The sequence below is a fragment of the Lissotriton vulgaris genome, chromosome 7 (assembly GCF_964263255.1).
Source record: "Lissotriton vulgaris chromosome 7, aLisVul1.2, whole genome shotgun sequence".
Taxonomy (NCBI): domain Eukaryota; kingdom Metazoa; phylum Chordata; class Amphibia; order Caudata; family Salamandridae; genus Lissotriton; species Lissotriton vulgaris.
The window spans coordinates 1,279,880,309-1,279,901,500 of NC_141695.1; the positions used below are offsets into that span (position 1 = coordinate 1,279,880,309).

Consider the following 21,192-nt stretch of genomic DNA (forward strand, 5'->3'; position numbering starts at 1 on the left):
TCGCCTTATGATGCCAGCTGATTGGGCTGCTGGGACTTAAAGTCCGCTCAGTTGCATTGCTTTTGGATTCAGTGGCACTTAGTAGTTGGGGAACTACTATTCCCGGCATTACCGATCCAAGCATAAGAGCACCTTCATTGGTGTCTGAAGTTAGTCTCCGTCGAATTAATGATCTCCTAGCTTGAGTGTCCGAGGCCAGTGACTAGTGTGTTATTGGCAGTTTTTTTTATTTATTGTAGTTTGTTAATTAGCTTGGTGTGTATTTTTTTATAATTGTCCAAGTTAGGGTAAAAACAGTATAATCCGGTATTATTCTCTTTTGAAATAGAAACCTAAAACTGCAAACATATTAAGGACCGTGCACAAAATTTTTTGATAAATGTTTAATACAAACAGAAGGATTATGCGCAAGCCCTAAATGAAAAGTAATGGAATTGATTAGCATAGAAAATGTGCAATATAATGGCGTTATTCGGGGTGTGTCAGATTGAAGCACCATGAATGAACCGGAGCAAAATGAAACCCCCTAAAAAGTTTTTTTGCTCCTAACTGGATCTGGCATTAAGAGAACAGGCTGCCCTTTACAATACCTAGAACCTAGGGCATATGCTAGACAATCAAAAAGTGTTTCATGAAATAAGAGTGTTCTTTTACAGAATTCAACAAACATCAATAGATTAGTATTTTGACAATCTCAAAACAAACTGGAGCAGAGAGATACATACACAAATATCCCACATTTTTACTGCTATACACAAAGTGTTGAGTGCTCGTGAGTGTTCATATAGCGATAAATGAGAATTAAAATATAGATTAAAAACCAATTAACCATTCAAAAAATAATTATTACAATGATTGAATTTCAATAATTATTTATTGAATGGTTCGCTTAAATCTTTACATTGATTGATTTATTTCCCTACTTTAAGGAACCTCATCTTAATTTGCACGGGGCCTCTTCTTTTGCGCTTAAAAACCAATTAAGCCATGTTAATAACAATATAATCCAAGATTCATGGTTTGATCACAACTGCACGAAATCTGCCTCTAAATTGCATATTGCCTTACGAGCAAACTCAAGGGATCAGGGCTGTATACAGGTGCTCCGCGCAAGTTATAACAAGCATTGAAAATGCAATAGGTTTCGCCTTTCAGTTAAAGCCATTTGTTTTGCTAATGGTATTGTATAGCAAAGCAAATGGCTTTAACTTAATGAAAGGCGAGACCAAGTGCATTTTTAATGCTTGTTATTATATTTATAATCCGCTGCCATCAGCCAACTCAACAGCACTCATTCCATCAAACTCTGCGATCTTCATGATGTACTGCTCTTAGAAGCAGAATCATTCATTTATCCACCAAGCTATTTGGTATACTGCGCCCCCCTATGGTGCTTGTCAGGAGAACAGCAACACCAGTCCCGGCGCGGACCTGTTTGGCCTATAAATAAAGAGTGAATGAAGCAGTTGCCTTATCAGAGTTTTCAAGGATATCCGACACTTTCTGCAATTACACAGTTTGCACAGCACAATTAATTGCACTCTTCGGAACACACCGTCCTATCTTGAAACGCTAGTTTTCATTTCCTTGACAGCACACGTCCGCCATTCCCTTGTTGCATGCACCTGCTGTTGCAATCAGGCGTATCCGATTGGGATCAGAGTCATATTCGAAGTGTTATGTGTTAAACATAGTTTTACCTGAAGTCACGCACTGCAGCAACAGGCCTGGTTCACGTGCAAGTGTCACCCGAGTACTCAGAAAGTGTATTCCCAACTAACAAAACAGCAGGCAACCCTCTGAGAATGAAACCAAAAGGGCTCTTAAAAAAGCACAGTAAAAGGTCAGAAAAGACACGCAATGACTAGACTCTAGAGAACAGCCAAAGAGAGTGATTGTGAAAGGGACAGAACTCAATAGAGATGGAGCTCTACGAAAAGGCAGAGCGGACAAAAACAACAAGTGTGTAAAAGACACATCACAAGAAAGACAAAACAACAATTACTATTGTGATGTTACATTCTGAGAGCAATCCTATTTCACAGAGAAACGACCGGTAGAATGTTACTCTTCCAAAACATCTATGGATGCAGATGCCCCACCAGTAGGATTAGGGGCAAGATTGTAGGCGTTTCTGTGAGTTAATACCAACAAAACAAGCTCGGTCCGCTTTCACTTTCTTCCAGAGCAAAACGATTTCTTGTCTTTATGGGGTCATGTGTTTGAAACACATGCCCCATAAAGATAAGAAACCTTTTGCGACACACGGAAGGCAAAGGATCCCGTCCAAGTGGGCCGGCCAAAAAAGCCTAAAGTACACAACACAAAAAGCTCTTTTCCAATGGCTTGCCACCGTTTAGCATAAACTGTGACTCCGGCCAATGGGAAAGAGGGGCGGGGCTCGAAGCCCTTTACTGAAAATCCTCAAAAACATTAAATCTCGCCGACGAGCTACGCATGTGCGCAGCCACGCTAGCCGAGACCTAAAAAGCAAGAGGGGCAATATTAAGGGAGCTAAAACTCAAAGCATAGGAAGATTTGAGATAGTCACTCTATAAAAAGGACTCCCGGATATTTTGGAGGGTGCTAAAGGCGCCAATCCTAAAGGACGAGGAGGCTCCGAGACACACATTGAGGAGGAAAGACGTATATCCCACTTTTAAAATATATTTAAAAACCCTTTTGTAAGTATAAATAACTACTAGCGTAGAGGATTGTTAGACATGGCACCATTGGCGTGGGTCTCCCTTCCATTTGTGCTGTTGCCTCATGTATTTTTGCTGGTGTTAGATGCTTTGGGCACTGTACCACTGCTGTCCAGTGCTACAGAGCAAGTGCTCCCTACTGTAAATTGATGTATTAATCAGTAGTTCCATGTCTGGCTATTTGGTTTATTTGTCAGACCCTAGTACAGTGCACTGAGTGTGCCCGGGGCTTGTAAATCCAAATGCTGCTGGTGGGCTTGCAGCACTGGTTGTGCCACCCACAGAAGCAGCCTTGTAAACTGTGCCTACGGTCGGCCATTGCAGAGCCTGCGTGCAGTCTGATACTGTCATGCTGACTGGGCAAGTGCACCCACTTGCCAGCCCATAAACCTTCCCTTTGCTTCATATCAGACACCCCTATGGTAGGCCCAAGGGCAGGGTGCATTGTAAGTATAAGGTAGGACATGCCCTGGTGTGTGTGGCATGTCCTAATAGTGAATTACAGTCATTTTTGTTTTTCACTATTGCAAGGCTACCTGTTCTCAATAGGCCAGAATGGGCAGTTAGATTATTACATTCTTATAATCCTAACTGACTCAGAGAACATGGTGGAAATTCAAGTGTAGTATGCCTGAACTCAGAATGATAAAATGCATCTTTTAGTGAAGTTGGTTTTAACATTCTTTGTTTGAAAATGCCACTTTTAGAAAGTAGGTATTTTCTTGCCAAACCTTTCAAGCCTGCCTCTGCTAGGTTGTGTATTCCTTGTCTGGAGTTTGAGTGGCAGGGCTGGGGGATTCCAAGAGACAGGATGAGTCAGCCCGGTGGTGAAAAGAGAGATCTGCATCTAGATGGGAGGGAGGAGTTGCACCTGAATCTTGAATAGGGCGGTGCCTGCCTTCCACAATGCTGGCTCCACCTCCTGGAGTGCGGCTGATGTCTCTGCCATGCACACTGAAAGAAGAGAAGGAATCCTGTCAACAAAGTGCTCCAGGGCTATGCTTGCCTTACAGAATGCTGGCTCCACCTCCCGTGGGGCGTCTGATTTTTCTGCCCTGCACTATGAAAGGAAAGAAGAAGTCTGGTTAACAGAGTGCTCCAGAACTGGTTTGGGCTAGGCAAAGGCCCCTCTCCCCTCAGAGAACAAAGGATTTTGGGGTATAAATATTGGGACCCTAATCCCATGAAATTAGATCACTTTTGGACTACAAGAAGAAACATCTGCTGAGGAGAGGAACCTGAAGAAACTGAGGAGAGACTATTCCTAAGCTGAAGTGCTGCTTAGGGGATTGGCCTGCAGTGGTTGCCTTACTGCCAAAGAGAGGAGAAAGGAACTTTGTGTACTTTGCTTTCAACTTGTGAAGGATCTCCAAGGGCTTGGAAAAGAGCTTGCCTCCTGCTGAAGTCTCAGGGACAACCAACTAAGCATGGGCGGAAAATCCGTTCCGCTCGCGGATTTTGCGGATTTTCGGCAAATTCGCAATCCGCGAGATTCGCGAATTTCCCGCAAAATCCGCAAATTCGCACGCAGCGGATTTTTTTTCTTGGTGATACAATTTTGCGGCGTGCGGCGTTCACTTACCGTCATTCAGCGTTTGCCGAGTTGTTTTTCTCGATATTTTGCGAGTGCTGCGCCATTTTGGATCTTGCTGCGGGATCCCGCGGGAGTTTGGCGACCGCGATTACGTCAACGCGGCTTGCCACCTTGCACAGAACGCATCGCGAGAGTTCGCAATTGCGAACAGGTAGAAGCGGCGAGCAGCAACAATCTCGCACGCGCGAAATTTCAAAATTCGAAATTCTGCACAAGAAATCAACCAGCAAGCAGCATAAACCTTCTGAAAATGATGATTTTTATCAGAATAACTCCTCAGGTTGACATTTGCCTGCACTTATTTTTGCAAGGAGTCCATTTTTTGGGGGGGGGGGGGAGGAAGGAAGTGCCCCACAGTCTCCAACTTCCTGTTCCTGTCCAGCAGGCTCCTCCCAGTGCTTTCTTCATGTGCTGGTCACTTTCATTCGGATTCTTCACCTGGAAGGATTACTTTTTGTGGATGCTGCTGGATATTTGGATTTGAGGCCTTTTTGACTTTCTTTGAATCACTTTTGGATTACAAATTTCACAAGTAAGTTTGTTTGTGGCATAACAGTTGCTGCAACTACAATTTTGGAATTTTCGATTTTTGGGCTGTTGTTGGGGCCTTTTGCCCAGGGGTACTCAGTGGTGGGTGGACTGAGTCTTTCTGTGGGGTCTCTTTATTAAAAACATCATGGAGGGCCTGGATGGCTTGGGATTTTGCTGATTTTTCTGTGATTTTGTTTTTTTTGGGCTGTTGGTCTGGCCTTTTCACCAGGGGTAGTCAGTGGTGCATGGGCCTAGTCTTTCTGTGGGGTGTCTTGAATTTAAACATCATGGAGGGCCTGGATGGCATGGAATTGTGCTGATTTTTCTGTGTTTTTCGATTTTGTGGGGTGTTCATGGGGACAGGCCATGTGGGTGGGGGCCATTTTGAGTGCTGCTACAGGCAGGCCATGTGCTGGGAGGCAGGGGGCCATTTTGAATGCAGGCAGTGTTCTTAGGTCTGCAACCATTTTGCCTAGCTTTCAACCTTTATGCCCAGGGGTAGTGAGTGGTGCATAGGCCTAGTCTTTCTGTGGGGTGTCTTGAATTTAAACATCATGGAGGGCTTGGGATTGTGCTGATTTTTCTGTGATTTTCGTTTTTTTGGGCTGTTGTTCTGGCCTTTTCACCAGGGGTAGTGAGTGGTGCATGGGCCTAGTCTTTCTGTGGGGTGTCTTGAATTTAAACATCATGGAGGGCCTGGATGGCATGGGATTGTGCTGATTTTTCTGTGATTTTCGTTTTTTTGGGCTGTTGTTGGGGTAGTGAGTAGTGCATGGGCCTAGTCTTTCTGTGGGGTGTCTTGAATTTAAACATCATGAAGGCCATGGATGGCATGGGATTGTGCTGATTTTTCTGTGTTTTTCGATTTTTTGGGGTGTTCATGGGGACAGGCCATGTGGGTGGGGGCCATTTTGAGTGCTGCTACAGGCAGGCCATGTGCTGGGAGGCAGGGGGCCATTTTGAATGCAGGCAGTGTTCTTAGGTCTGCAACCATTTTGCCTAGCTTTCAACCTTTATGCCCAGGGGTAGTGAGTGGTGCATAGGCCTAGTCTTTCTGTGGGGTGTCTTGAATTTAAACATCATGGAGGGCTTGGGATTGTGCTGATTTTTCTGTGATTTTCGTTTTTTTGGGCTGTTGTTCTGGCCTTTTCACCAGGGGTAGTGAGTGGTGCATGGGCCTAGTCTTTCTGTGGGGTGTCTTGAATTTAAACATCATGGAGGGCCTGGATGGCATGGAATTGTGCTGATTTTTCTGTGTTTTTCGATTTTGTGGGGTGTTCATGGGGACAGGCCATGTGGGTGGGGGCCATTTTGAGTGCTGCTACAGGCAGGCCATGTGCTGGGAGGCAGGGGGCCATTTTGAATGCAGGCAGTGTTCTTAGGTCTGCAAACATTTTGCCTAGCTTTCAACCTTTATGCCCAGGGGTAGTGAGTGGTGCATAGGCCTAGTCTTTCTGTGGGGTGTCTTGAATTTAAACATCATGGAGGGCCTGGATGGCATGGGATTGTGCTGATTTTTCTGTGATTTTCGTTTTTTTGGGCTGTTGTTCTGGCCTTTTCACCAGGGGTAGTGAGTGGTGCATGGGCCTAGTCTTTCTGTGGGGTGTCTTGAATTTAAACATCATGGAGGGCCTGGATGGCATGGGATTGTGCAGATTTTTCTGTGATTTTCGTTTTTTTGGGCTGTTGTTGTGGCCTTTTCACCAGGGGTAGGGAGTGGTGCATGGGCCTAGTCTTTCTGTGGGGTGTCTTGAATTTAAACATCATGGAGGGCTTGGATGGCATGGGATTGTGCTGATTTTTCTGTCTTTTTCGATTTTTTGCGGTGTTCATGGGGAAAGGCCATGTGGGTTGGGGGGGGGGGCATTTTGAGTGCTGGTACAGGCAGGCCTTGGCCATGTGCTGGGAGGCAAGTGGCCATTTTGAATGCAGGCAGTGTTCTTAGGCCTGCAACCATTTTGCCTAGCTTTTAACCATTATGCCCAGGGGTAGTGAGTGGTGCATGGGCCTAGTCTTTCTGTGGGGTGTCTTGAATTTAAACATCATGGAGGGCTTGGATGGCATGGGATTGTGCTGATTTTAATGTGGTTTTCGAGTTTTTGGGGTGTATAACTGAACTGATGTTCCTCTGTCTTCCATTGCTTTTAGGTGCACAAGACTCAAGAGAACCACCAGTGCCAGGAAGAAGTCCTGCAGCGGTGTGTGTGCAGCATAACGTCACGCGACGTCACGTCTTGCCACAGACAACTCTGCAACTCGTGCAACTGCAGCCTGCTGTTCTGACCTCTGAAGAAGATGGCCCCAAAAAAAGTTCCCTGTAGCTCCTCTAGCAAGAAAGTTGCCAGTAAGGAGCAGAAGAAGCAAGTTACCAAGGAGACTGGTGTGCCGGCCACCACATTTTTTGGGAGTAAAAAAAAAGTACGCCTGCAGCAGCAGCGGGATCTGCTGGGGACCAAGCTGGGAGCAGCACCCCCGCACCATTGGGCTCCGTGCCACCACCACCACGCCAACTTAAGTCCAAGCCCTTGAGTGCTGCAGAGGCACTTAGTCTAGTTGTTTAATCACCATCGACCAGTGATGTTGGCTCATCGCAAGAAAGTAGCAGCAATGTCCCTCAATCAACACAGGTTGTTGTAACTCATCTGACGAGTGTTCAACAACCACAGCCGCAACAACAACCACATGTGCAAGTACTAGCCCAAGTACATGTGGAAGGAGAGGCAGCGCAAGGAGATGCGCAAGCAGAGGTGCATGGAGGGTCACTAGTGCCCACAATAGTTGTTCCTCCCGAAGTAGGGGCACATCAGGAAATCGACAATCAAGCCGAGGTATCATTTGAGGAAGCCACTCCTCCTGATGATCATTCATTGTCTTCCACATCCATAGCAAGGAAAAGATCAAGGGTGGTGTCTACATCTTCTTCAAGCCCCCTTCCTTCTGATGATATGGATCCAACTTGGGAACCATCACTGCCGTCTGAGAGTGAGGCACACCATGATCTGACAAAGGTAGTTAAGCGTAAAAGGAAGTTCGTCGAAAGTCTCAAAGTTATGGAGTGTGATGACGCCCAACAAGAAGTGGCGGATAGTCCTGCTGATGAAGACTCTCACGACGACGCCGCAGTCATCATAAAGGTCACTGCAGCCCCAGCGGGCATGCAGCAAACAGACATTTTGACCCTAGCCCGAGAAGCTGCTGAGCGTGATGATGATGTTGTCGACGAGGAGGCAATGGAAACACCACAATCATTGGAGTTAACTAGTACACCAACACATACCGCTTCCATATTTCTTCCTCGCCAGAAGGGACCTCCATCCACCTCGAACTCAATTAGTGGTGGTGAAAGTGCACAACGTAGTAAAGTTCGGCAATCCACATCCTCCACTTCATCTGGCATTAGCAGCATGACCACCACCAGTATCGCCGCCTCCTCCGGCCCCCACAGACTTTTCAAGTCCGCAGTTTGGGACTTCTTTAGTGTTTGCCCAAAAAAGGAAAACTTCGCCATTTGTAGCATTTGTAAGCATGCAGTTAGTCGTGGTAAGTTTGGTACCAACTATGGTACCGGAGGCCAGAGAGGTCATCTTGAGAGACAGCACACTGTCCAATGGTTTGCGCACCTAAAGCAGATCAAGGAAGCCCGAATTGGAAGTCAACAAACTGTAAACATTGATGTTTCATCTGATTATCACGAGGAGGAAGAAGTGTCAAACACTTCACTTACACCCAGTACCCCTGTCAGCAGCACACCCCCTTTGAGCCACACTAAGAGTGTGGGAGAGAGTGAGACACCAATGCGAAAAAGTTCAGCAGCGAGCGTAACTGGATCGAAGAAGTCATCATCATCCCGTAAAATGGTCCAGGGCAACATTAGAACCATGTTGTTTTCAGAAGTGCCATATGATCGCAACCACCCACTTACGCGTCTGTATAACAGTAAGCTGGCTAAAATGCTAGCTCTGGACCTTCTCCCTTTTTCTTTTGTAGAAGGGGTTGGTTTTCTAGAATTAGTAGCAGCGCTCTGCCCTAAATGGAAGGTTCCTAGCCGGTTCTATTTTGCCAGAGTTGCGGTTCCAGCACTACATGAAGAAGTGCTGGAGGTGATTGGGGCAGCTTTGCAGAAGAGTGCTGTTCACACTATACATCTGACAACAGACATGTGGACCAGTGCCGCAGGCGCTGATTACATGTGCATCACTGCACACTGGATCTCTTTTTCAGGTGTTAAAGCAAAGCTAAACGCAGATGTTGACCCGGACCAAGTTTTTAAAGCTGCTCGGAAACATGCAACAATAGCCATCTTTGGCTTGGAGAAACGTCATACAGCACAAAACATTTTGAATGAGTTTAACGCAAAGGTCTTTCACTGCTGTCCCCAAAAAAACGCAAGATTGGTTATGTTTCTACGGATAATGGCGCCAATGTAGTTAAGGCCATGGAGCAGGGTGAATATTTCAGAGTGCCGTGTTTGGTGCACTGTATAAACCTGGTTGTTAAAAAATTCTTGAGTGATGAAGACAGTCTAGCGTGCGAGTTAGTGGCCACCTGCCGAAAAATGTGCAAGCATTTCAGCCATTCTTTTAAGGCCCGGAAGAAAGTGAGGAGCCTGCTACATGAACGTCGAATGCCAGTGAAAGCACTCATCCAGGAGGTGCCAACACGTTGGAACTCAACCTTCTACATGCTTGAGCGTCTGTATGAGCAGTATACGGTACTCGATCACTATTTCTTAACACTGGGTACAGCTCATAAGGACCTGAGGCTAGATGCGGCGCAATGGATCCTAGTTAAAAGCCTGACAGACATGTTTCGTCCTTTTGAGGTCTTCACGCGTGCAGTCAGCAAGGAGGACTGTAATTTGGGAAAAGCTATCCCATTGTTGAGCATGCTGGAGCACAGACTGAAGGCGGTGTCTTCTACGTTTGAAAAAGATGTAAAAAAGCAAGAAGCTTTTGATTTGGCGGAGAAATTAGTACAGCGCCTACTTTGCGATGAACGTCTTAAAATGATCCGATCAGAACAGCATTACATTTGTGCTACTATTCTGGATCCACGCTACAAAAAGGCGCTGGCAGGCCGAGCATTCTTTCCTTTTGATGATGAAGATGTTACTAAGTACAAACGTTGGCTAGCCTTCTCAGCCATGAGGTTTGAAAGAGAACGGCAGATAATTGAAGGAAAAGGCAGTACATCAGCATCAGCAGGCCATCCCCAGTCAAAAGAATCCACTTCTGAACCTGTGGCTGTGGCAGAAGTGACCTCTCAGCCGTTAAAGGCACCGGCAACCAGATCATCTGCACCAGACACAACAGTAACATTGGGTGAAGATCGAGAAGAGGATTGGCTATCTGAGCTTGGGTATGGTTCTGTAAAGGTCCCACTCCCAGCAAAAAGTAAGCAAAGTGGAGGAACCATCAAGAACCTTGAGTTGATGGTGCAGGACTATCTGAATGACTCAACAGAGGTCCATCTTGATGCTGATCCATTGGCGTATTGGTATGGGAAAAAAGAATTGTGGGCACCAATCTACAACCTGGCTATAAACTACTTGTCTTGCCCACTCGCAAGCGTGTCTTCTGAACGTGTTTTCAGTGCTGCTGGTGGCATTGTAACTTCCAAATGGACCCGCCTCTCGCCCAAAAATGTGGAGAGGTTAACAATGATCAAGATGAATCAGCACCTCATACCACCAGATTACAAAGTACGAGAACACACGCCGGGTGAAGACGAGGAGGACAGCAACTTAGATGAGGGAATTTCTTCTCTGTTCGGTGACACTGACCTATTCCTGCCTAAATTCGCAGAGTATGAGGACGAACTCTTTTTTTTTTTTTTTTTAAAGACCTTTATTGAAAGCATAGCCATTGACATCACCAAGCATTTACATTTTCACCTTGCACTGTATCATACACCACAAAAAACATGCGTGCGATGATCAAGAAGAACCTTACACAGCCTTTTTGCCGGCATCCCGGAGGCCCGGCTGCGTGTTGAAGTGTCGTAATTCTAGTATAACCAAGTGCAATGTCTCTCCATGGGTAGCTTATTAGAGCAGTGTGTCAACTGGCAATCCCCAACTGCGATCGCGACAAGAAGGTCTAGTATGGAAAGGTGGCAATAGTACTACCCCAACTGAACCCCTACCCCTCCCCCCAGAGTGTGGCTGTGGAACTGCTAACCCCATCTAGTCATGTGTACCTCAAGGTGTGCCTGCCATGTGCTCCGTGTCGTCCCACCGTAAATGAATGCCCCCCCCAGTACCACCCCCAGTCGAGCCCCAGAATCAGGAACCTCAGTGTAGCCCCCTCCCGTCCCGTAGCACCCCCAAACCACTCCCCTCGGGGAAAGAAATGCATGCGTTCAAACCACTAATCCCCCACCCGGTCTTGGAGTTCAGCTACTTCAGAAGTGTCAGAGTCGCCATCTTCCCCCTTATGCAGGTATTCTTTGTAAAGATCCCAGAAATTCTTGGGCCTACTCCTGGGCGGTAACAGGTCGCTGTACAGTTCCGTTTGAGTGCAGCAGTACTGTAGGTCCCGCAACCATCTCGTTTTGGCCGGTAGGGGCCCACGCATCCAACAGGCCGCCACCACCCTTCTGGCCAACAGCAGGGCCATATCGACCATCCGGCGCAGAGAGGGGGCCAACGGCTTAGAGTAACCAAGGAGCGCGAGCACGGGAGTGCGCGGCAGGGACTCCCCCAGAATCTGATCGATTTCCGCAAATACCTCCTCCCAGAATGCTCGTACGCCGGGACAAAGCCACGCTAAATGGAAGAAGTCTGCCACTAACATTCGGCAACGCTCACACTCCGCAGTAGGGCGAAGGCCATAGCGGTGCAGTCGCTCGGGGGTATAGTACACCCGCTGAAGGAATTTGAAATGCTCCAGCCTGTGCCTGCCATTTAGGGAAATCTTGCGCGTGCTGGTGCAACAGTATCTCCACATAACGTCGTCTATGGGGGTTTGCAAATCGTCCTGCCAGGCCGCTCTAGCTTTAGAGGGTTGTGGGCGCTGATGCGCCACTCCCAACCTGTTGACCTGTGAAATAAGCTTTGCGGGTGATGTGGATTTAATAATATAGGTCAGTTCCGGGATCTCCTCAGGCTCCTCCATGGTAGAACCCAGGACCTCTCGGAACGCAGAGCGAAGTCTGTGAAATTGAAATTTCTGTAGCAAGGAAGGGCCCGACTCCGTGGGAGTAAGCTGGTCCCAGGTTTTCAAAGTGCCTTCGGAGAACAAATCCTCCATCCTCGCTATGCCGAGGGCACGCAAGGCCTCGACCACTCCTCTCTCGCCCAACGGGTCCAGCCAGAGGGCCCATTCTACAGGCATCAATGGGGAGTACAAAAGGGCGCATCCGCGGGAGCGCATCAGGGAGTTCCAGGCGTGATTGGTCGCTTTAATGGAGTCCATCCGGCCGATCGATCCGTGGGAAGGCAGATTGTGGCAGGCAGGGGGAGTGGGTCCGCAAACAACCGCTCCAGAATGAGGTGCGGTGTGCGTGCTTCGCTGTGAATCCACAAGTGCAGGTGCGAAGCCTGCGCAACTCGGTAGTAGCGCTCTAGATCCGGAGCTCCCAAGCCCCCCATCTCACAGGGGAGAATCAGGATTGTCCACCGTACTCTTGGTTGCTTGTCTCCCCAGGCCAGTCGGATCATGACTTGGGTAAGTTGTTTAAAAAATGCTCTCGACAGAACCACAGGTAAGTTAAGGAAAAGGAACAGGAATCGGGGAAGCACTATCATTTTCATAATAGCGATCTTGCCCAGAAGGGAGAGCGGGAGTTTGACCCAGGCATCGACATCATCAACCAATTTATTGAACGCAACTCCGTAGTTGTCCCTAACCAGGACCTCAGGATCAGTATGCAGACGGATACCCAAATAACGGACTGAGTCAGCGGACCACTGTAGTGGGTACTCCATAGCAAAGGGTTGTGTTACCGGGGTGAGAGGAAAAGCTATGGACTTGTCCCAGTTCACCCTCAAGCCCGAGAGCGATCCAAAGCGGACCACCTCCCGAAGGACCGCGGACAGGTTAGTTTCCGGGTTCCGGACATACAGTAGTGTGTCATCAGCGTACGTCGAAATCCCTATTTTGTAAGTGGGAAAACTTATACCCTCCAGACTGTGGTACTCCCGTATAGCGCAAGCGAGGGGCTCCGCGACCAGCGCATATAGCAACGGCGACAGAGGGCAGCCCTGCCGAGTGCCCCTACCAATGTATACCGGCTCCGACACTCTGTCTCCCAACCGAAGTCTGGCAGAAGGCCGATGGTACAGCGCCCCTATTCTCTGCAGGAACGGTTCGCCTAGGCCCAGCTTTCGCAGCACTCTAACCATGAAAGGCCACTCAACAGAGTCGAACGCCTTTTCCATGTCAAGGAAGATTGCCAGCGCGCTGTTCTCCTGCTTGACATGTTGCATTGTGCCCAGCACCGTGCGGATGTTGTAAGTTAAGTTCCTGCATGGGACAAATCCGGACTGCTCCGGGGCGACAAGCTCTGGGACCAACAAGGCCAGCCGGTTGGCTAGGACTTTTGCGTAGATCTTTGCATCTACGTTCAGCAGGCTGAGTGGCCTGTACGAGCCGCAGAGGTCCGGTGGTTTCCCCGGCTTAGGTATAGTGATCAGCAACGCCTCACGCATGGTGGGCGGCATCTCGCCATCCTCGCAGATAGCATCAAAGAGGGCAACCAAGTGCGGGAGCAGAATGTCTTTGAAGGCTTTATAAAAGCCAACCGTGAGTCCGTCGGAACCCGGCGCTCTCCCCGATTTCATGCTCGCTAGAGCCTCTAGTATTTCGTCCTGGTGAAAGGGGGCCATCAAAAATTCCCTATCCGAGTTCTTGAGGAAATGGCAATGTGGTCTAAATAATCGTCCATTTCGCTCTCGACTCCCTGCGTCTTGGACTGATATAGTTCAGCATAATATCGTCTAAAGGTCCCTAATATCTGCTCCTCGTCTGAGACCGTGTCACCCTCCGGGGTCCTTAGCTCCTCAACAACCAGAGGCCGTCGAGAGCCCCGAACCATGCGAGCTAGCAAGGCACCTGGCCTGTCCCCCTCACCATACACTCGGGCAGTGGCGTACTTGCCCATATAAAGAATCTCTCTATCCGCCAGAGCCTGAAACTCGGACAGGAGTTGGGTGAGCGCCGGGCCATCTGCAGTACCAAGTGTCGGCAATTGTCGAGCCTCCAGCTCCGCTATCCTAGTCTCCAGAGCAGTGAGTTCCCGCCTGATGGAACGTAGCACACTGGAGTGCTTAGACATAGCCATACCCCTGATGTACACCTTAAAAGCCTCCCAAACTGTAAAAAAGTCACCGACAGAGCCCTGGTTGGTAGCAAAATATTGGTCTATATCTTCCGCAAGCTCCCCCCGGAAGGCATCATCTAGCAGAGCGAAAGGAGGGAACCTCCAAGTGAAGGCCGGTATCCCCTTTCTGGCAGTGGAAAGGTGTAATAGAATGGGGGAGTGGTCCGAGAGTGTGCGTGGGAGAACCTCGCATGTGCTGATACCACCCAGGACCGAGGGAGATGCTAACCAGTAATCTATCCTAGTGTGCACATTGTGGAAGGCTGAATAGTGTGTGAAGCCGCCCTTCGTGGGGTGATTGTCCCTCCAGACATCCACTAGGTCTAATTTAGTCATCTCGGCTTTCATATGTGTGGCCGAGGCCACCGGGCGCCGAGCAGGGCCCGCGGAGCGGTCCCTGGATGGGTCGAACACAAAATTAAAATCCCCCCCCACAACATCCCAGGCTGAGCATGTAACCTACAAAGGGCAGACAAAGACACATAGAATTCAGGGTGATCATAGTTGGGGCCATAAACATTTACTACCAGCAGATCAAGACCTTTACCCACACACCTAGCCAGGACGTACCTACCCTCCGTGTCTGCGTGAACCGGTATCAATTTCAGTTGTGATGTAGGATTGGCCCAAATCAACACCCCCCGGGAGTGTGTCGTGAAGCCTGCAGCCACTATGTTCCCCGCCAACCCCCTAGATTGTAACATCCTGCTGGTGAGTGGCAAGTGCGTTTCCTGCAACAAGGCCAGATCGACATGTTGTCTGTGGAGATAGCCGAGGACCTTCCTCAGCTTACGAAAGTCGTTCAGGCCCCGAACATTCCAGGTCATCAATTGCAGCTTATGCGGGATACTTGTGGGTGCATTCAGTGTAGTATTAGACATTGCATGAGCTTACGGGTTGTATTAGTAGCAGGGATGGGCAAAACAGGACACAGCAGTACACTTGATCCCATATTCGCCAGCCGGCATTTCCTAACCGGTACAGTTCCGCCAAGCAGTCCACACTCAATACGCACAAACCCCCCAAACAACCCAAGGCAACAACCCCCCCAATTGTCCTGACCCCCGATCCCACCCCCCTTTCCCCCTCCCACCCACAGCTGACCACCCCCAACCAGGTCAGACAGGTCCCAAAAATCCCCCCCATCAACCCTCAAGTAGCAGAGTTTTCGTCAGTTCGATACCAACTCCCTGGAGAGTCGCACAACCAAAGGCACAGGGGCGAAGCGCGCCAAAATAGTACAACACCGCAAACTGTCCCAATAAAAAGTTCAGATCGGCACCTCGATCCTGCCCCGCTTGTTGGCCAGTGCCCTTCGAGTAGCAAGTGTAACGGCCCCCCCACAACCCTACCAGCCCCCCCAACGATTCAGCAGTGATCAGACCCCCCCCTATCAATGGCCAACGATCTCCTCACCAGCAATCCATAAGGCACATGTCCGAGCAGTGTAGCCGCCGCCCCTCCAGATAGTACCGGCAGCGCTCATGTAGACCAGATTTACCGCCCCTCTTGGGGTGGTGCAGCGGTGCCAGGTTGCAGTGCCCCACACACGATGAGAGGTTCCAGATATCCCGGTAGAGCCCTCTAGTCCTGTTCATCCAGGTTCGATGCTGAGCCAGCGTCGTCTTCCTGACTATGCCTAGCCTCCTTTCGCTCCCGTGTCCATGTCTTTAGGGATTTCTGGAGTTCTTTCGGATCCGTAAAGAAATATGATCGCCCTCCTGTGTTAATGCGAAGCTTGGCAGGGTACAGCATCGCGTAGTCAAGGCCCAGAGTGCGCAGTTGTTTTTTGTACGGCGCGAACTGTCGTCTCTCCTCCTGCACTTTGGCCGTAAAGTCCGGGTAGAGGGAGATATCCATACCCTCATGTTGAAGCTTGCCCTTCTCCCTCGCCAGGCGCAAAGCAGTGTCCCTGTCGCGGTAATTAAGGAGCTTCGCGATGATGAGGCGAGGAGGCGCGCCCGGCTGCGGTTGTGGGCCCAGCGTGCGGTGGGCCCGTTCCACTATGAACATGGGGGAAAAAACCTCCTCCCCAAGGAGCAGTTTCAGCAATTTTTCTACGAAGAGTTCCATCTTCCCAGTTTGCGTTGTTTCCGCCACACCCGTAATACGGATGTTGGATCTGCGTGAGCGTGCCTCCAAGTCCTCCGTTTTATCACGAATAACGTGCAAAAGTCTATCAAACTGCTTTCTATCTTTGTCCCACTCGGTCTGGGCTTCTTCGGCTTCAGTGAGTCGACGTTCCGCCATGTCCAGGCGCTCCGCGTGTTTATCCACTCGCTCCGCCATGCGGTCCATGTGGTATGACAGAGCGTCTATCTTAGTGCCCACAGACGCAATGCTGTCCTGGATGCCTTTTTCCATGGCGGCCAGCATGTCCCGGAGCTCCGTGGACGCTGGAGCGGTCGCAGTGGCCCCCTTCGGGGATGACTCCGGGGCTGTCGCATCAGGCCCTTTCGGTCGGCGCCGTTCAAAGGAGAGCTTCGCCTGGGCAGCGTCGTTTTTCCCCATCTTCTGCTCCTGCTGCGGTGGGGCCCAGAACAAAGAAGCGCCTCGCAACCAGAAGGTCGCAGGGGCAATACAGGAGATACGGCACTAGTTACTGAGTCTGAACCAGAGGCCTGATGCAGCCAAGATGGCGTCCGTTATGGCGGACGAACTGCCTCCAATCACTTCGGCAAAACCCACACTCGCTGGACACAGGGTATTATTAGGTCAACAATGCCAGCTCCAGTCAGCGTCGCACCACCGTGGCGTGGGGGCGCAGGGGATAGCAGACCGCCGCAGTGGGGATCCGAACCAGTGATCGCACCGATATGGCGACCGCTCCACCTCGTGGTTCGGGTGCTCAGTATCCTCTCTGCCGGTGTTCCTCCGCTTGGGAGGACAAGTCGTTCTGTTGTGGAGCAATCGCAGACAAAAAAGGGGGGGAAGGGGGACGCTCCGGCAATGGAAAAGTCCAAGTGTTATTCCGGCTGGAGATCAGCCCGTCAACTCCCGCCTCTGAGGCTGCACGTCAGGCGACGTCACCCGGCCACCTCTCCAGGATAGAACGCGGCTTCAGGACCAGTCTTCCTCAGCCGAGTCACAAGGAGCCGCCCTTCAAACAACTCGAAGAGGCCCGCCAGCCCGTGTCCAAAAAGTCCCCCAAAAGAATCTAGGGGTGTCGGCGGGTGTAGGAGAGCCCGCTATGGCATATAGGACACGTTTTAGGATAGATTATCAGGATTATTCCGGGGCTAAGGCGAGGAGCCGAGAGCTCACGCGTCCGCCATCGACGCCGGCTAGCTCCGCCCATGAGGACGAACTCTTATTCTAATTCCCTGACACCGAGCCCTGAAAATGAGCTAATGAAGCAATACATTTCTTTTTCGTCCTTTTTGACTTTTATTCCTGTGTGTCTGTCTTTCTTTGTTTTGCACAGTTAATATAATTAAAACTTTAATCACCTAATCACAAAAACAAGTTCATCAGCAGAACTATCTTCACTTGTTTGATTATTGATTTGAAGGTGCCTTAGTCTGCATTCCTCAGGTTCACAAGTTCACAAGAACATGCTCCTCTATCCTCCTCCTCCAGAGTCCAGACTCCTATTTCCCTCAAAGCAGAGGGCTGGATTACGCCCAATGAAGAAAGACTCTGCACTTGTGGGGGTGTTCTACTTCTTTGCGGGTGAGTTGGCGGTTCCTGGCGGGGCCATTGCTGGGAAGCTCTAATACCGGATAAAAGTTGTTTGGACCAAATTGGAGGCAACATTTTGTTTGCCTTTTTGCTGACTTGCTTGCCTTTGAGGTGCTCTTTGGGGGGGTTCCGGGTGTTTGTGGGTGAGTTTTGGGGTCTGGGAGCACTGCTTGGACAGTCTAATTTTCATTGCATTTGCTTTTCAGGAAATCCGTGGTGGAAAACAGGAGTTATGACCTAGCTGCACAGCGCGTTTGGACCAAAGGCCGATAAATATTGTAAGTATGAGATTTTCCTTTTTGGCTGTTTGGGGGTGTTGTGCTTTTTTGTGGGTGGGTTGGCGGGTCTTGGGGCATTTCTGGGACGGTCTAATACCGGATAGAAGGGGTTTGGACAAAATCCATGCAGAATTTTTTTTTGCTATTTCTGACATTTTTCTCAATGCAGCGTTTTCGGGGGCCTGTTTGGGGGGCTTCCTAGTGTTTGTGGGTGGGTTTCGGGGTCTGGGAGCACTGCTGGCTATGGATACTTAAGATTGCAAGAGGTTTGAAGCAAATCCATGGTGGCAGAGGGGAGTTAAGGCCTAGCTGCAGAGCGCGCGCGGAGTGATTTTGGAAATTGCCAAGAAAATGACTAAGTCCCCATTTTTGTACTTTTGCTTTTTGGCTGTTTGGGGGTCTTCTACTAGTTTTCGCCTGGGTTGACGGCTCTGGGGCCATTGCTGGGAAGCTCTAATACCGGATAAAAGTTGTTTGGACCAAATTGGAGGCGAATTTCTTTTTGCCTTTTTGCTGACTTGCTTGCCTTTGAGGTGCTCTTTGGGGGGTTCCGGGTGTTTGTGGGTGAGTTTTGGGGTCTGGGAGCACTGCTGGGACAGTCTAATTTTCATTGCATTTGCTTTTCAGGAAATCCGTGGTGGAAAACGGGAGTTATGACCTAGCAGCACAGCGCGTTTGGACCGAAGGCCGATAAATATTGTAAGTATGAGATTTTCCTTTTTGGCTGTTTGGGGGTGTTGTGCTTTTTTGCGGGTGGGTTGGCGGGTCTTGGGGCATTGCTGGGAAGGTCTAATACCGGATAGAAGTGGTTTGGACAAAATCCATAAGGAAAAGCCTTTTGGCACTTTTTGTAACTTAGGGTTCGTTAGGGTTAGCCCTAGCAGCAGGATTGCATGTGTTTCGGGGTGTTCTAGATTTTTGCAACTGAGTTCTGGGGTCTTAGAGCACTCGTGGGAATGTGTAATTTTGGTTGCAAGTGTGAGATGAAGAAAATCCATGGTGGGAAAGGGGGAATTTGGCATAGTTAAAGAAAGCCTTTGCCACTATTCTTAACTTAGGGCTCGTTAGGGTTAGCAGTATTTGTATTGCATGTGTTTGGGTGGGGGGGTTTGCGAGTGTTGGAGCGATGCTGGGTATGGATACTTTTGCTTGCTTTAAAGTTGTTTGAATACAATCCACAGCGGGTAAGGGGGTATTTGGGCCTACTTTTACTTTCAAAGTACGTTTTGTCACCAGTTTTCTACTAGGCCTCGTTTTTTGAGATCTGATTGGGGGTCTTCTACATTTTTGCGACTGGCTTTAGTAAGGGTCTGGGTGGGAGCACTGCTGGGAAGGTCTAATTTTGTTCTAAAACACAGTTTACAGTACACCTAGCTTGAGGGGAAAGATCCGCTAAATTAATTTGCCCATACTTATTTATCCTTCAAAAGGAGACTCAGACAGAGTACGCACTTTCAAAAATATTGTACTGTCTGTTAGGAAACTCAAAGTGTGACTTTTTGCACTACACAGCGTACATACCTTATATTTATTTATCAGTGGTGTTCTAATATCACTTCCTGTTTTTGCGTCAATAATTACAGGCCGGGTTTCAGTCTGTGCAATGGGAAAAAAATGATGGAGTCAGGCTTCACATTAGCGAGCCGCAATTCAGCATCCGCCAGGCAGGCAGTGGACAGGGTGTCTTCTGGTCACCAACATTGATAGACGAAGCGTCAGCTGGAATGGAGGAGTGCCTCTAATAAGAGGAATTGTTTGATGCGTGCAACTTACTTACCAAATTCAACAGGACAACTACAACAACATACAGATACAGTATCCATTGTTTTCTTCTATGAGTGTGACTGCATTTCTTGGATCTCTCTCTGCTTCTAAATTGATCCCTACAGCCATTCGATAGGTTTTACTTCGGCTATTTTTTAAACCTAATTTAATGTAAGAAGTGTTTCTCTGAGTGCAGAGATAGGCGAGTGAAAACGCTGCAGCCCTGTTCTGTCGCATTCTGTCATTCACGGTTGTCGAAAGTACTACTTACTTTTCAGTAACAATGCATGCAGTAGTGCATGCACTTCCTTTATGTCACTTAAAAGATTTATGGTTAGCTTTGTACCCAAAGATTTCTTTATCTTCAATTATTGTTTGTCCATGCTGTGCTTTTTTTTTCTCTCTCAACAAAACCTACCCAAAAAGAAACCCCCCATTCCCATCCATTTTCGAAAACGCTAACACTCTTCCCCCGGGCTGTGTGGTTTTGATTGATGTGTGACTAAATGACATCAATAATTCCACACACTTGCTGGGGAGGATAAGGTCATAGCAACAAGCTGGTGAAGGAATCCGAGGATATATTCTAGACTTACTCAGCTTCAGTACTATTTCTTGTAGTAGTAGCCAATGTCAAAGAAACTCAACGCAAGTACTAGTTATACTTTCAATACTTTACCATTTGTTAGGCTACATTGTGGCGCTGTTCTAGTGTACTGTCACCTGCTATATTCTCTATCGTACCGTTGTAATGCTACAGTAAGGACAAACCAGGTTTCATTTTCTTTTTTTCCATAGGCATGCAACTGCCACTGTGTCACACCACTAGTACCACCGCAATGAGGAGGACATTTCATCCGCCCAGGATTGCCAACCTTAATCGCCATTTCCCGTGGAGCCAGCCCTGGGCCTAGCCCTACTTTCAAACACAAATTACAGGTAAGATAAGCGTTTGGTGGGAGGTAGTATAATGGAGTATTAGGAGAGACGAGAGATTGACGGTAGTACTACTAAAGTCCTAGGACTCTTCAGGAAAACAAACTTACTGTTAAACCCCCACCCACCAGACTCAAAAGCAGTAAAAAACAGGTATGGTCAGATAAAGTTTCAAAAAGTATATTTTTGTAGCCCTAACAAAATAATCTCCCACAAGACCCTCCCTAACCCCAAGGATTGTCCTTCAAAAGTCCCAAAAACAACCCAACTCCAAATTCCCACCCCCCAAAAGTCTCTAAAAAAGGGGCAAGGGACACTACGGCAGGGTGCTGTTGACTTTAGCGGCCAGGGCATCATACTCCTTCCGGAGGGTGGCATGGTC

General features: G+C 48.7%; 1 protein-coding gene across 1 annotated transcript; it reads left to right on the forward strand.

Moving 5' to 3' along the window:
• The first annotated feature begins 9,373 nt into the window (after positions 1-9,373).
• LOC147703407 (zinc finger BED domain-containing protein 6-like) lies at positions 9,374-17,491 on the forward strand. Its single transcript, XM_086928922.1, has 2 exons — positions 9,374-10,659; positions 17,470-17,491. The coding sequence occupies exons 1-2, from the start codon at positions 9,386-9,388 to the stop codon at positions 17,489-17,491; spliced, it is 1,296 nt and encodes a 431-aa protein (XP_086785048.1). The 5' UTR covers positions 9,374-9,385.
• The last annotated feature ends 3,701 nt before the right edge of the window (positions 17,492-21,192 follow it).

Coding starts and splice junctions, on each gene's coding strand:
- LOC147703407 (XM_086928922.1), top strand. CDS start 9,386: ATGTGCAAGCATTTCAGCCATTCTTTTAAGGCCCGGAAGAAAGTGAGG. Junction 10,660..17,469: donor GAGGACGAACTCTTTTTTTT/TTTTTTTTTAAA, acceptor ACTCTTATTCTA/ATTCCCTGACACCGAGCCCT.